The sequence below is a fragment of the Vombatus ursinus genome, unplaced genomic scaffold, assembly GCF_900497805.2.
Source record: "Vombatus ursinus unplaced genomic scaffold, bare-nosed wombat genome assembly UNPS02014830.1, whole genome shotgun sequence".
NCBI classification, from domain to species: domain Eukaryota; kingdom Metazoa; phylum Chordata; class Mammalia; order Diprotodontia; family Vombatidae; genus Vombatus; species Vombatus ursinus.
The window spans coordinates 4,312,738-4,326,858 of NW_020954608.1; the positions used below are offsets into that span (position 1 = coordinate 4,312,738).

At 34.4% G+C, this 14,121-nt stretch overlaps 1 protein-coding gene across 1 annotated transcript in view; it reads left to right on the forward strand.

The window, feature by feature from the left end:
• IMMP2L (inner mitochondrial membrane peptidase subunit 2) overlaps nucleotides 1–8,424 on the forward strand; it is a 28,215-nt gene extending 19,791 nt beyond the window's left edge. The window contains 1 exon segment of the mRNA XM_027838881.1: nucleotides 8,338–8,424. Coding sequence (XP_027694682.1) covers nucleotides 8,338–8,424 — 87 coding nt within the window.
• Nucleotides 8,425–14,121: the final 5,697 nt, after the last annotated feature.

The window sequence follows — 14,121 nt, forward strand, 5'->3', positions numbered from 1 at the left end:
CTGAAGTCAGAGGGAAAAGTCCCATAATCCTTACACTACAGTGGCAAAGCAGATGGTAATGCTACTTTGTTAATGTCATTTCCACTGACATAATCACATCAGTTTCTGATGTACACCATTTGAAAGTGCCAAGGACTTTGGAGGCAAGAACTTTCTTTTCTGGGTCTCCAGTAGTTGGGGCTCCAGGTTGCCTGCCTGTGGAGGTGGGTCTTCCTGCCTCCCAGCTGTCCCAGGTGAGTTCTAGATGGCCAGGGGCAGGAGGATAGGATGAAGTGGAAAGACTAGTAGATTTTAAGTTCTTTATGGGTAGGTGCCATGTCCCCCACAGCACTTAAAACTGTATGTTGAGTAGATATTCAATAAATACTGCTATCTAGTCCAATTATAATATTATTACAATTGAAAAGATTGTTTTTGATGTTCTTTTAGCCCTTCTAACTTGGAAGTTTCATATTCTGTTGCTAAATATAGGCATCTTATGAGCGTTTTTCTTATTTGAGCCAGTTACTGGCAGCTATATCAGCCTCAATGAAGCTTTATAGAATTGTTCTAATTTCTCTTTCTATGTAGCCCAACTCCAAATACATTTCCTTGCTTTAAGAAGCCACCCTGGAGGGAAAATGGTTTCTTAGAGGCAATGGAGAAAGCTTTTCAACTGCATAAGAGAATGCTTAAAAAACAAAAAACAAGCAAAATTTGTTGGCAAAAATGTTGAATCTTTCAGTGATACTAAAGACTGCTAATACGCAGATCTTTTACATGTGGAGGAGACATGTAAGATTGTTAATATGTAGATCTTTTACATGCAGAGACATTGTTCATATGGATACCTTATTGTGGTATAAATAGGAACTTTATATGTCTAAAATAGTTAATGATTTATTGACTGTTTACATTGGATTATTTATACATAGATGATTTGTATTATAATTATCTATCTAGTTCTCTGGTTCACTAGTGAGAAAAACATTTTGTATTTGATAAAAACATTTCAGTGTCATCACAGCAGATCAGGAAAGCTAAATATTTTGGTCTTTCTTTTTAGTTTCTGTTATTTTAGATTTAAGATAGCTTAGAGAGAAACTGAATTATAAAAATTTTAAAATAATATTTTAATAAAGAGCAGAGATAGATTTATAAACCTCTTTTAAATAGGATAGTAAAATCAGGACTTAGGAGGATGGAAAATGAATGACTCATTATAGTTCCAAACTTTGAATAAGTCAGTATCACATTTATAGTATTCTTCATTACTTATATATTGTTTTTGGTTTGTACCCTTGTATTTATTAGGGTAGGAAACTCCTAAGAGGTGAGAAAATGCCTTCTACCAAGGCATAGAAGTAACTGTTCTGATATTGATAAGCCTGGGTAGTTTTCTGGGGGTATTGAGAAATTAAGTGACTTGCTCAGGGTCATATAGCCAATATGTGTCAGAGGTACCATTTGAACCCAGGTCTTCCTGATTATAAAACTATTACTCTATCTACTGTACCATATGTTGTAGGGTCCATTAAAGTATGACTGTCATGATTTATTTCATAGTATATGTTTTGTAGTTTCTATGACCTTTGGTAATGTATGAGAATAATGTATTTGCTGTTTAAAGTTTTGTAACTAAAAATGCCATCCTTCCTCTGGGGAAAGGAATGGAATTGATATTGCTTGCTAGAAAATATATGCATGCATGAAATATAATATAACATATAATAATATATCTGAGTACAAATAAATGTCCAAGGATATATATTATATAATATCTATTCGTCCCTAGCAATATTATTAATTAAAGCTTTTCCCTCCTTATTTGGATATTTTGTATTGGCAACTGACTCCCCTTCTCTTAAAGAACCTGTTAGTATTCATATAAAATTCTAAGGGAAATAGCCTTAAGAACCTTCATGATGAATTTGATCCTTCCTCTCAGGGAATAATTCAAGACCATCCCTCTGGCAACTGGCCAGACAACAGTTTATTTTTAATATAATTTTTTAAATTCTCAACTTAATAAACAAATGAAGAATTTTGTATACAAAGTAGAACAGAAAGTAAGAGTGTCCATGAAAATGTGACTCTCTTTCCTTTCAAGTACATAATAAATTTAACACATGACTTGTTTATTTTTCCTTATGGCCTTCTTTCTGTCATCTTCCATGTGTCTAAAAATGCTTCAATAAAATATTTTTCTATATTTCTTGGGCTACTCTATAACTATTCCTCCATCCCCCCCACACATACCTTCCTCATGAAAATAAAAAGAAAGACAAAATCTTTTTAAAAAATATGTACATAAGCACACATACATATTGTCAAGTGAAACAAATTCCTACAGTGACTAGTATTTTAGACACAATTCTCTATGTAGACCAATGTCCATAGTAATGAACTACCTTCCTTTACATTTATGTAATTTTATTTGCTTCTCCCTTTTTTCCCCTCTCCTGAAACTGGACAAGAAGGTCTTCCCATTTTCCCAACTATAATTTCAGGGATGAATGTACACTTGGAAAAATTAACACTGGGCATCACAGAGAAGATTAAATTGATTTTGTATCATTTTTGTCTTTTCCCTTTAGATTGTGAGCTCCTTGAGGGCAGAGGCTGCTTTTCTTTTTCTTATTTGTTCTCCTCATTCTCAGCCCAGTGCCTGATACATATTAGGCACTGAATAAATTTTTTTATTGAATTGATTTGCCTAGACACTATGCTAAACACCTTCCAAAGATTATCTCATTTGATCTTTACAACAACCCTTCAAGGTAGGTGCTATTATTATCCCATTTTACTCGTGAAGAAACTGAGGCACACTGGGAATGAATGACTTATCTTTAGAAGACAGACATACTGGCAGTTGCTGGTCCTGTACTCAAGGTCATTCCATATTGTAGTGCATTTGAGATCTTATAGTCCTCTGATAACATGTGAGAAATAAGAGTCAATTTCATGCAATGATGTCAACATAGCTTGAAAAATTATATTGTGCATCTAATTAAATTAAGAAATTACACTGTCCACATAAATAAAAGTCAATTTATAGCAGTCTGTGTTGAAATTAAATGAAGAAATACAAAAGGTGAGAGCAAGATAGCTTATTTCTCCATGGTGTTAAGTTGCTCCAAAATTATAACTGTAAAAGAATCTATAAAGTCAAATTAATTGATATTCTAAGCCTTTTTTTAAACAGGATAATGGAATATTAGGTTCCAGTTCTTAAGCTTCAAGAGCAGGGAGTTTTTAGTTTCAAATCCTATACAGAAAAAACCTTTAGTGCTTTTGAGATTAGCTATGTTGACCAAAAACAAATATGCACTGTGATATTTTAATGAGTGTAAAGCTAAGAAGAAATTACTGAAGCCATTTCAAAAGCAAAATCCTGGAGTGATTATTAATAGTCTAGCATTTCTCACTTATTTTTATGGCTATGCTAATTCTAGTGGACAAAGAAAAGTACGTCTGATTTTCACAGAATTATGGAATTTTGGAGGTAGAAGGCATCTTGCTGATCACATGGTCACATTCCTTTTTTTTTAACAGGTGGGAAAAGATCAAGAGTAGCTAGGAAGTGGTCAAATTATGAGAACTCCTTTCTCCTTTATTATTGTATTGCCAAAATTTTATTTGTGAATACTTTGCAAACTTTTTGAAGGGTAGTTTCTTTTTTTTAAAACTCTTTGCTTATAGGATCTTACCAATCATGTATTGGGATACAATAATTGGAAATTTTTCAAATCTGCTTTCCTAAAGTTGAGAACCCATGTCTGTCTATATCCAGATCTTTTCCTCGGGTATTATGGTCACTTTCTTTGAAGGTTCTCATCACTTCTCCCTGGCTAAATTTTCCCATATTGGATAAACTCCAAATTGTAGATCCCTTGTTGCTTCTGTGAAAAAGAATATCAGAAGGGCAAGGGAAAAATTGATTATTTTACTTTTAGTGGAATAATATTGTCCCATGCCTTTAGTGAGTTTTGGTAAAGACTGGGATAGTTTGCTTTACCAAACATATTATAGCAGAATAGAAGATGAGAAATATTTCTTTTGTAATAAATATGCAATCAGTGTGGGATAGTAAAAAAGTGACAGATTTGTGTAAGGTTCTGGGTCTGAATTCTGACTCTGCTTCCCAATCTTGACTTCTTGTTGAACAAATTCAATTCTACGCTCTTCATTGTTCTTGAATCCTTTTCCCTGTTTCATTGGCAAACATGCCATACCTTGCATACCTCAGTCCTGGATAACTCCTACCATCTGTCTGTTTACCTCCTATTCACTATGCTGCTAATTACCTCCTCTATGTTGACGATTCTCAGATTTATCAACTTTGCTCTGTCTTCTATACTGACCTCTAGTATGATATCTCCAACAGCCTTTCATTCACCTCAAGTTGGATGTCCAGTAGACATTTTAAAATCAACATGTCTAAAACTGAACTCTTTATCTTTTTGCCTAAATCCTCCCTCTTCCTAACTTCCCTATTACTATTCCTTATTGCCACATCTCTTGAATTTGGTCCCTTCTCTTCTCTGACAATGCCCCACTTTGGTGCAGAACCTCATTACCTCACTCTTGGATTATTGCAATAGCCTGCTTGGGGTGCCTGCCTCAAGTCTCTCCATACAATCCATCCTCCACTGAGCAACCAAAGTGTGCTTTTCTTAAGGCTTTCCTCAGGCTTGGCCTCCTATCAAGAAACTCCAGTGGCCTTATTCCTTTCCAATGCTAACTCTTCTACTTGTTCAAGCAATTATATTCCATCCCATTTCCACTAACATATTCCCCCCTCTGTCATCCTCACTCTATTACTAATTTTCAACCTGTCCTTGTCTATTGGCTCATTCCCTATTTCCTATAAACATGGTCATAAAACTCCATCCCAAAAATAAAAACCCAAACCCTCACTTGATCCTTGCTTCTCTGCTATCATTTTTTATCTCTTCAACCCTTTATAGCTAAACTCAAAAAGGCTGTCTACAATAGGTACCTTTACTTTATCTCTTCTTATTCTTTCCTCAACCCCTTATACTCCAACTTCTCCTCTTTTGAAAGTTACCAACGATTTCTTAGTTACCAGTTCAATGGTCTTTTCTTTAGCCTCATTCTCCTTGACTTTTCTGCAGCTTTCGAAACTTTTTGTCTCTCTTCTCCATGATACCCTCTTCTCTTTATGTTTTCAGGATACCACTCCTGGTGTCTCCTGGTTCTCCTCATACCTATCTGACTGCTCCTTCTCAGTCTCCATTGCTGGACCTTCATCCATCAAACCCTCTTACCATAGGTGTCCCTCAGGGTTCGGCCCTAAGATCTCTTCTCTTCAACTTCTATACTACTTCATTGATGATATCATTAGCTCCCATGGATGTAATTATCACTTCTGTGCCAATGATTCTTAAGTCTACCTCCCTTGCTTCAACCTCTCTCTAGACCTCCAAGCTCATATCTCCACCTGCCTTTCAAACATTTCAAGTTGGGTGTCTAGTAGACATCTTGAACTAAACATGTCCCAAACAGAATTTATTATCTTTCCCCCTTAAGTCCTTCCCCAGCTCCTATCTTCCCTATTACTGTAGAGGGCTATACTATCCTTTCAGTCGCTCAGGCTTACAACCAAGGTATCATTCTAGACTCCTCACTATCTCCCCCCCATATCTAACCTGTTGCCAAGGCCTGTCAATCTCACCTCTGCAGCATCTCTCATATATATCCTCTTCTCTCCTCTGACATTGTCACCACTCTTTTGCCAACCCTCATCACTTTATGCCTAGACTATCAAAATAGCCTGCTGGTGGGTCTACCTGCCTCAAGTCTCTCCTCAATCCAATCCATCCTCTATCCAGTCACCAAAATGATTTCCCTGAAAGTGCATAATCTCAAACAAGATGTTCCATAGACTTCTTAAATTCAATATGTCAAAAAAGGAACTAATTATCTTTCCACCAAAATACTCTCTTTATCCCAACTTCCCTATTACTGATACTTAAAATTGAATTTTATTTTATTTTCAGTTCTGAATTGTCTTGCTCTCTCTTCCCTCTTTCTTCCCCATTCAGAAGACAGAAAAAAACAAAACTCATATATATATATATATTCAAGCAAAAAAAAATTTCTAGATAAGCAATGGCCATAAAGAAGAAAAAGAAAGAAAAGAAAATGTGCTCTAATCTGCATTCTGAGTCCTTAGTTTTCCATCTTGAAGAGGATAGCATGTAACAAGCATGGGTCCTTTGAATTTGTGGTAGATCAGAGTGTTGATCAGAGTTCCAAAGTTTTTCAAAGATACTTGTTTTTACAATATTGTTGGTATTGGAAAAATTATACTAGTGGTTGTGCTCACTTCCTTTTGTATTCATTCACACAAGTCTTCCCAGGTTTTTTGAAACCATCCACTTCATCATTTCTTACAGCCCAATAATATCTGTTCACTTTCATATACCATAACTTGTTCAGTCATTCCCCAGTGGATGGATACACTTCCCTATTACTGTTGATAGTACCACTATCCTCTCAATCCTCCAGGCCCTCATAGCCTCATGTCTGGGCTATTGCAATAGCTTGTAGGTAGGTCTCCCTGCTACGTCTCTTCCTCCTCCAGTCTATTCTCCACACATTAACCAAAGTAATCTACCTAAAGTGTAGGTATGCCCTTGTTACCCTGTCCTCCACCTCAACACTCAGCAATCTCCAGAGTTTCTTTATAACTTCCAGGATCAAATACAAAATCCTTTCTTTGGTACTTAAAACACTTTATAACTCTCCAATCTTTTAAACTTTCTAACTTTCCAGTTTTCTTATTCCTTCCACCCCCACCTCTGCCATTTACTTTGTGTTCCAGTGGCAGTGGCTTCCCTTTGGTTCCTTGCAGAAGACACTCCACCTGCCAAATCTGGGCATTTTCATTTGTTGTTATCCATGGTTAGAATTCTCTCCCTCCTCATCTCTGTCTCTGGCTTTCTTCAAATCCTAGCCAAATTTCCACTATCTACGGGAAGTCTTTTCTAATCTTCTTTAATGCTAATGCCTGTCCTTTGTTAATTATTTCCAATTTATCCTGTCTCCTTCATTTGACTCTGAGCTTCTTAACAGCAGGTACTATCTTTTGCCTTGCTTTGTATAGTGCTTAATAAAGTGCCTGGCACATAGTAGGTGCCTAATTAATATTTATTGACTGACTCATTTGTATTTTTGCATTTTGCTCCCCTTCATGAATTCTATGATCCAATCACACTGTCTTACTTGTCCTTCTACAATACAATCTATCTCCTATATCCTTGGCTTTTCACTGGCTATTTTCTGTGCCTGAAACATTCTTCATCCCAACCCTTGATTCTTATCCTCTCTAGTTCCCTTTGAAATTCATCTCATGCTATCTTCTTTAGGAGGACTCTCATGGTACCTCTAGTGCTAGCCTTTTGAAGGTTACCTTTCATTTGTTCTGAGGCAGCTCAGTAGCACAGTGCATAGGGTGTTGGATTTGGAGTCAGAAAGGCCTGAGTTTGAACCCTACTTCAGACATTGACAGTGTGACCCTAGGCCTGTCGCTTAACTTCTTTCAGCCCCAGTTTTCTCATCTATAAAATTGAGATAACAATAGTACCTACCTCCCAGGGTTGTTTTGAGGATAAAATAACCTATGTAAAGTACTTTGTAAGTCTTGAAGTCCTGTATAAACACTAGCTATTATTGTCATTGTTTTCCAAGACCTAATTCATATATGTTGCTTCCCCCATTAAAAGGTAAGCTTCTTCAGGGCAAGGTCTTTTTTTTTTTCCTTTTTCTTTGTATCCTGAGTGCATTAATGGTATTCCTTAGCACAGTGTCTAGCACATTGCAAGAGCATGACAAATACTTATTGACTTGGACAGGTAGCTTAACTTTTTTGGCATTAGTTAACTCATCAGCAAAATGAAACTTTTGACCTAAATGACATTAGATCCCTTCCAGTTCTAAATCTGTCATCCTAAATATAGTTATCTATCTATCTATCTATCTATCTATCTATCTATCTATCTATCTACCCATCTACCCATCATTGATTCTACTCTGTATCCATAATCTGTTCTTCTATTTATTTATTTATTTGTTTGACTCATTATCTTCCCATTAGTATTTAGCCTTTTGGAAAACTCCATTTTCATTTGGAGTTTTTATAGAACTGTAATTCATTGAAAATGACTATACTTGAAAAAATTATTTTTGTTCACTCTAGTGGAACATTATAGTTATGAGACTTGAAAATATGAGGGACATACACCTATGCCAATGGAGGGAATATTCACATTGATAAGATTACAGACTCTATGTGGTCTTATTGAATAACTCTCTATTGTTGTTCCTTTTCAGCCTTCTTTGAATATTATAGTGCTCTTGAACCACTGGAAAGTTAGGAATTATGGGGTGCACCGTGATGATATTGTGTCATTGTTGTAAATAAGAGTGAAACTTTTTTATTTTTTCTATTTTCTGTTATTCTATAATGAAAGATAATATTTTCTGATTTCCATGTGTAGTCCACCATTCATGAAAGTCAGTTATTAGCAACAAAGTAAATTATGCATCTTTAAATATGGTATGTATCTTTTAGTTAGCTTTTAGAAAGTAACAACTTTATTTACCTTTAATTTCTGGAAGAAATATTTATTTCCTTCATATCAAGAAGAATTCACACACTGAGATTTTTGCAGTTAATAGATGCATTATTGTAGTTAAAAGATGTATTATTAAATGGTGGCAATTCACATAATTAGAAATTTTACGGGAATAATACTTAATACAATTGATGACAAGCTTATGATTCATAATGTTTGATTTTTTCTCATCCATGCTTATAATAATACACACATATTAAATGCATAGTTTTTATCATATTTCCAGACAAATGTAACACGGAACTCTATGACACAATATATACATTAACTCACTTGTTTGAATCATGGGTTAATTAGAATCATAGGAGAAAAATAGCAATGCCTATGTGTGTGAAACCAAAAGGTGGCACTGTTTGTCTGTTGAAAACCTTTGAGATTTGTAGAGGACAAGAATCTCATTCCAGTTCTAATGTAAAAAGGGATTCCAGTTCTAATGTAAAAAGTACACATATCTGACACAGTGATATAACAAATATCATTGCAAATGCTTAGATAGTTTAAGTTCAAAGTTTTTCTTTTCAAAAATAAACTGCACAGTAGGTGGATTATAATAATACCTGCCTTATTTCTTTTGATTTGGGGGAATATGATTTAGTATACCTTCTTGTTAGGCCAGCATTTTTTTTTCTGAGGTGGAAATGTAGTAATGTTATTAACATTCTATATAGTAGCAATGGCAAAAAATGGTGAGATTTGCCTGTGTGTATGTGTGCAAGCCAGAAAACTGTTTGTCTTTCTGATTTTTGATCTAGAAATTTTAATGTTTTGTGATGATGTATAAATTATTTGTACAATAGGTTTCTGTTAATTACTTGCCCACACTGACGTAATTCTACAAGAACACATTTCCTCACAAGTTGTGCTTTTAATATTTATTTAAAAATATGTTAACTAGAACTGGTAGATTATTAATTGTAACATCAAAAAATGTTTGGGATTTTGAGTAGCAGAAACCCAGGGGTGGTTCTTTATGTGTTGGACTATTTCCTAATACCAGCTCCATCTGTAGAGGATATTTTTATTTCATCAGTCATAAATCTCCTTACAAGTCCTCAACATGTTGAGTTTCCCTGTCCAGGGCTCAGTGTCCTTTTGTCTTTTGTTTGGCAAGGTTACCTGCCTACTTGGTTGGGGATGGAATAGGTTATACAATGCTCATATACAACCATGGAATATTTCGTTCTCTTCTCTTTTCTTGAACAACATGTTGTCTACACCAAGCAAGAAGAGATATCTAAAATAAATTAATATTAGAGGAAAAATAGAAGTTGACACATATTTACTCTGTAGATCAATATAAAGAAAAGATAAATTTTAGGATGGATAAAATTAATGACTCCTAAAGTCTTCCTTTTTAAATTTGATTAATCTATATATCCCTATATGATATATTTTATGAATAAAGAATATCGAACCAAGGTTGTATTTAGCTTTACTTTTATTTCCTTAAGAGACTTTTTTTTAAATGAATGAACAATAGTAAGTTTTCTCCAACTTCACCTAACCTAATCTGGGAGCTTCCATAACTCTTATGGATCATTGCAGTTTATCTCTATCTTGGAATAGTATAAGCAATAACATATTTCTTTAATATACTTTTTCACTTTTTGTTTGTAGTTCTTTTGTATGTCTGTCTCCAGGAATGCTGATTTTAAACTTCTGTATGTGGAAAAGTCTTCTTTTGGTGTTGAATTAGAATGAGCTCTTGATTATTCAAAAATGATGTCTCTTTAAAACACTAACCAGGCCTTCTCATCTACATTTTTCATCAGCTTGCCGTTATATCACTGTGTCATCAGAGCCTTGTCATCAGAGTGTCTGCAAGGGCAAAATCAAAATAGGAACATCAAAATTAGTCATTTTGCTATTTGTCAGCAATAGTGGTAAGGGAAATGGTAGAAACAAAATATTACTATATAAATTGTGGACTACTTTCAGAATTTATCTATGCTTTCTGTGTCTCTCATCAGTCAATAAACTTTTATTAAGTAGCTGCTACGTGCCAGGCACTATGCTAAGCTCTGAGGATACAAAGAAAGGTGAAAGCTAGCCTCCACTGTCATTCCAGGTATGGGTGACAGCCAGTGAAAATGCTTGGAGTCAGGAGATGGTGTATCTTGTTTGAGAAATAGCAAGGAGGCAATTGTCACTAGATTGCAGAGTACATGGAGGAGAGGGGGTATAAGAGAGAGATAGTGGAAAGTACAACCCAAAGACATCATGCTAATATTAATATATATGAACATAGAATAATATTAGACAAACACATATGTGGTCAATGGATATCTACCCGAAATATTTCTTTGTTCTCACAGATTATAGTTAATTATGTGACTGGCCATCTTCAAATATGAAGCTTGACGCTGAGGAATGTAATAATCTGAAATACTACTTAGCAATAGAGTATTTTATTGCCTAATAATACCTAATTAGTGTGCTAATAAGTACTTATGTGTCAAAAATGATATATACAATACATTGGTATATTAATATATGCTCATAAACTAATATTAGACACAATATGGGCATTGGATATTTGTATGAAGTATTTCTTTGTTCTCACAGGTTATATTTAATTATGTGACTAACCATTTTCAAACATGAAGCTTGATGTTAATAAGATGAGAGTAATCTGAAATACTACTTAGCAATAGAGTTTGCATTACCTAATGAGTATTCTGAACTAAATATAAAATAGATTACCAAAAAATATTTTCTTAACAAGGCACTTAAGAGTCATAATTTAAAAATAGTTATTAAACAATGTTTATTTTCTTTCTTTGAAAGTGGAAGAAAAAATCTTTAAACTCTTGGAATTTTGGGTTGTTGTTCAGTGGTTTCAGTTTTTATTTGACTCTTCATGACCCCATTTCGGGTTTTCTTGGCATTGAAATTATTTATTGTTTTTTTCCTATGATGGTATACTTAAGATACCAGAACCTCATTTGACTTTAAAATGTTATATGGAAAAATATTATTTAGAATAAATACCTATCTGCTTATACAAGTGATATGAACTTTTCAGTTTGATGAAAAGGTGGAAATTGGATTGTACTGGTAACGTACTTTGAATTAAGAATTGGGAAATAACTGAGTGTATTTCTTTTACTACATATATTAGTATGGCTAATGGTTCTCAGTAAATCAGGAATTTTATAGCTAAGATATACATTGACTTATAGAAATGTGATTTGATTATGAAACTTAAAGAGATAAACATGCATATAAATTTAGCTTGCTGTTTTCTCAAATGTATAAATGAGTAGCTAAAGATTCATTTTCAAATTAAAGTATTATATAACAGAGATTTGAGTGTTTACATTAAAAATTATATAGCCTTTGAAAATAATACATAATATTGATACCATTTTATACAATGGAGGTTATCAAAACAGCATACTTTTGGTGTGTGTATGTGTGTGTGTGTATGTGTGTGTATGTGTGCGTATGTGTGTGTGTGTGTGTGTGCATGTGTGTGTATACCAGGTAAAAATGTATGGGACAGAAAAATCTCTTCATATGTAGTTTCTTCTCCTCTGAGAGAGAAGGGAGGTGGAACTCTCTTGGTGTGATCTTCCTCTTCTTCAGCCTGTTTCTCACTAGATTTTTCTCTGTTTTTGTGGCAGCAACTTAGAATAAAAATACCAAGCATTTGGCCAGTATAATGATGGGCAGTTTATTCTGGAAGCTGAAATATTAACATTTATACTTTGTCACCTCCTACAAGAAACATATTGAACTTTTTTTCCCCACTAATAAAAACATGAAAATAGTACTTTTGCTTAAAGTATCTCAGGAATGATATCAATAGTCAGCCAAAGTGTAATTTGTAATTAAATAGTAAATGTTATTGATTGCCTACAGTAGCACAGCTAGATGGCGCAGTGAATGGAGCACGAGGTTTGGAATCAAGAAGACTTATCTTTATGAGTTCAAGTCTGGCCTCAGACACCTACCAGCTGTGTGACCCTGTGCAAGTCACTTACCTGTGTTTGCCTCAGTTTTTCATGTGTAAAATTAACTGGAGAAGGAAATCTCAAATACTTCATTATCTTTGCCAAGAAAACCCCAAATAAGGTCACAAAGAGTCAGACATGACTGAAAAATGACTGAAAACAATTGGCACAATCCTGAATTAGTGGATTTGTATACAACACTAAACAATGATAGTATGAATGTACTACTTGTGATAATGATTTTTAAAATTATCATGAGTGATATTCATATTATAATGGACAAGAGAAGGTAGAATGATACTTTTATTAACAAACTGTTCCCCACAGTGCCTCCCACAGTGTTTTCCATGCGTAAGTCAAAATCATACAGCATTCATTGAAAGATACAATAATAGAGATAACTTTGATAGCTCTGATTATTAAGTGAATTATAAAACAGGAAAACACATGCTTTCTCACAAGTGTTTATCAGCATCATTGATGGTGATTAGTGCAGAGTCCAAATGGAAGAAGGATTCCCTAAAGATGATGATGGAACTCTGGGTGCTCCCTTTTGCCTTTGACATTGCACCGGTTGCATCAAGCCCTAAAACATTGCAAAGCCTCCAGAATTAGGTCCACAGTCAATCACAGAAGAATGGATTAATTATCCATAGAGGAAAAACCAAGAGTGAATTGTCGAGACTATGATACTCATTTGGACATGTGATTCATATAATGCATTCCATTCCCATGTTACCAATGGGTAACAGTAAGAGATACTTGATGGACAGTACATGCGCTTTCTTTATATATGTAGATATATATGTATGTGTGTGTGTGTATGTGTATGTGTATGTATGTATAGGTATGTGTATGTGTATGTGTATATACATACACATATCTATATATATAGATATGTATACATATATCTCCATATCTAGAAAAGCCACTGAAAATGTATGGTGATCTATGTCCAGAATTAAATAGGAGGAAGAGAGAGGGCTGGATTGCACTTGGGAAATTGTACAGTTCTTTAAATGATTCCAAGTTTCTCCTTGAAGCAAATAGCCAAATTTTTAAAGCTACTCTTTTTCCAGTGATGATATATAGCTACAAGTCATGGAATGCTATCGTTACTAAAGAATTGAAGTTATGAGTCATTCAAAGGTCAGTGGAGAAGAAGATGTAAACAACATATTACAATAGTAATATTCTGAATTGCAACTGTAATTCTCCTGAATTGCTCAGGAGAAGCAGCATAAAGATATCAGCAGCAAAAATGTATGAATGGAAAAAATAGTAAGAGATACTTGGACAGTATATTTGCTTCATATATATATATATGCACATGATGTAAAATTCTAGAAGAAAACTCCTAGAATGTTGGATGAACCATTTGTGGTGATTTATTGGAGTACATGGACAAGAGTTTCATTGTATGGGCAGGGAAGGATGAGTTGCCAACTTTCTTTGGAAGGAGAACCCTCTTTGAGATTGCAGATTCAACTATATCCAAGTAAACCCAGTTATAAATTTGACAA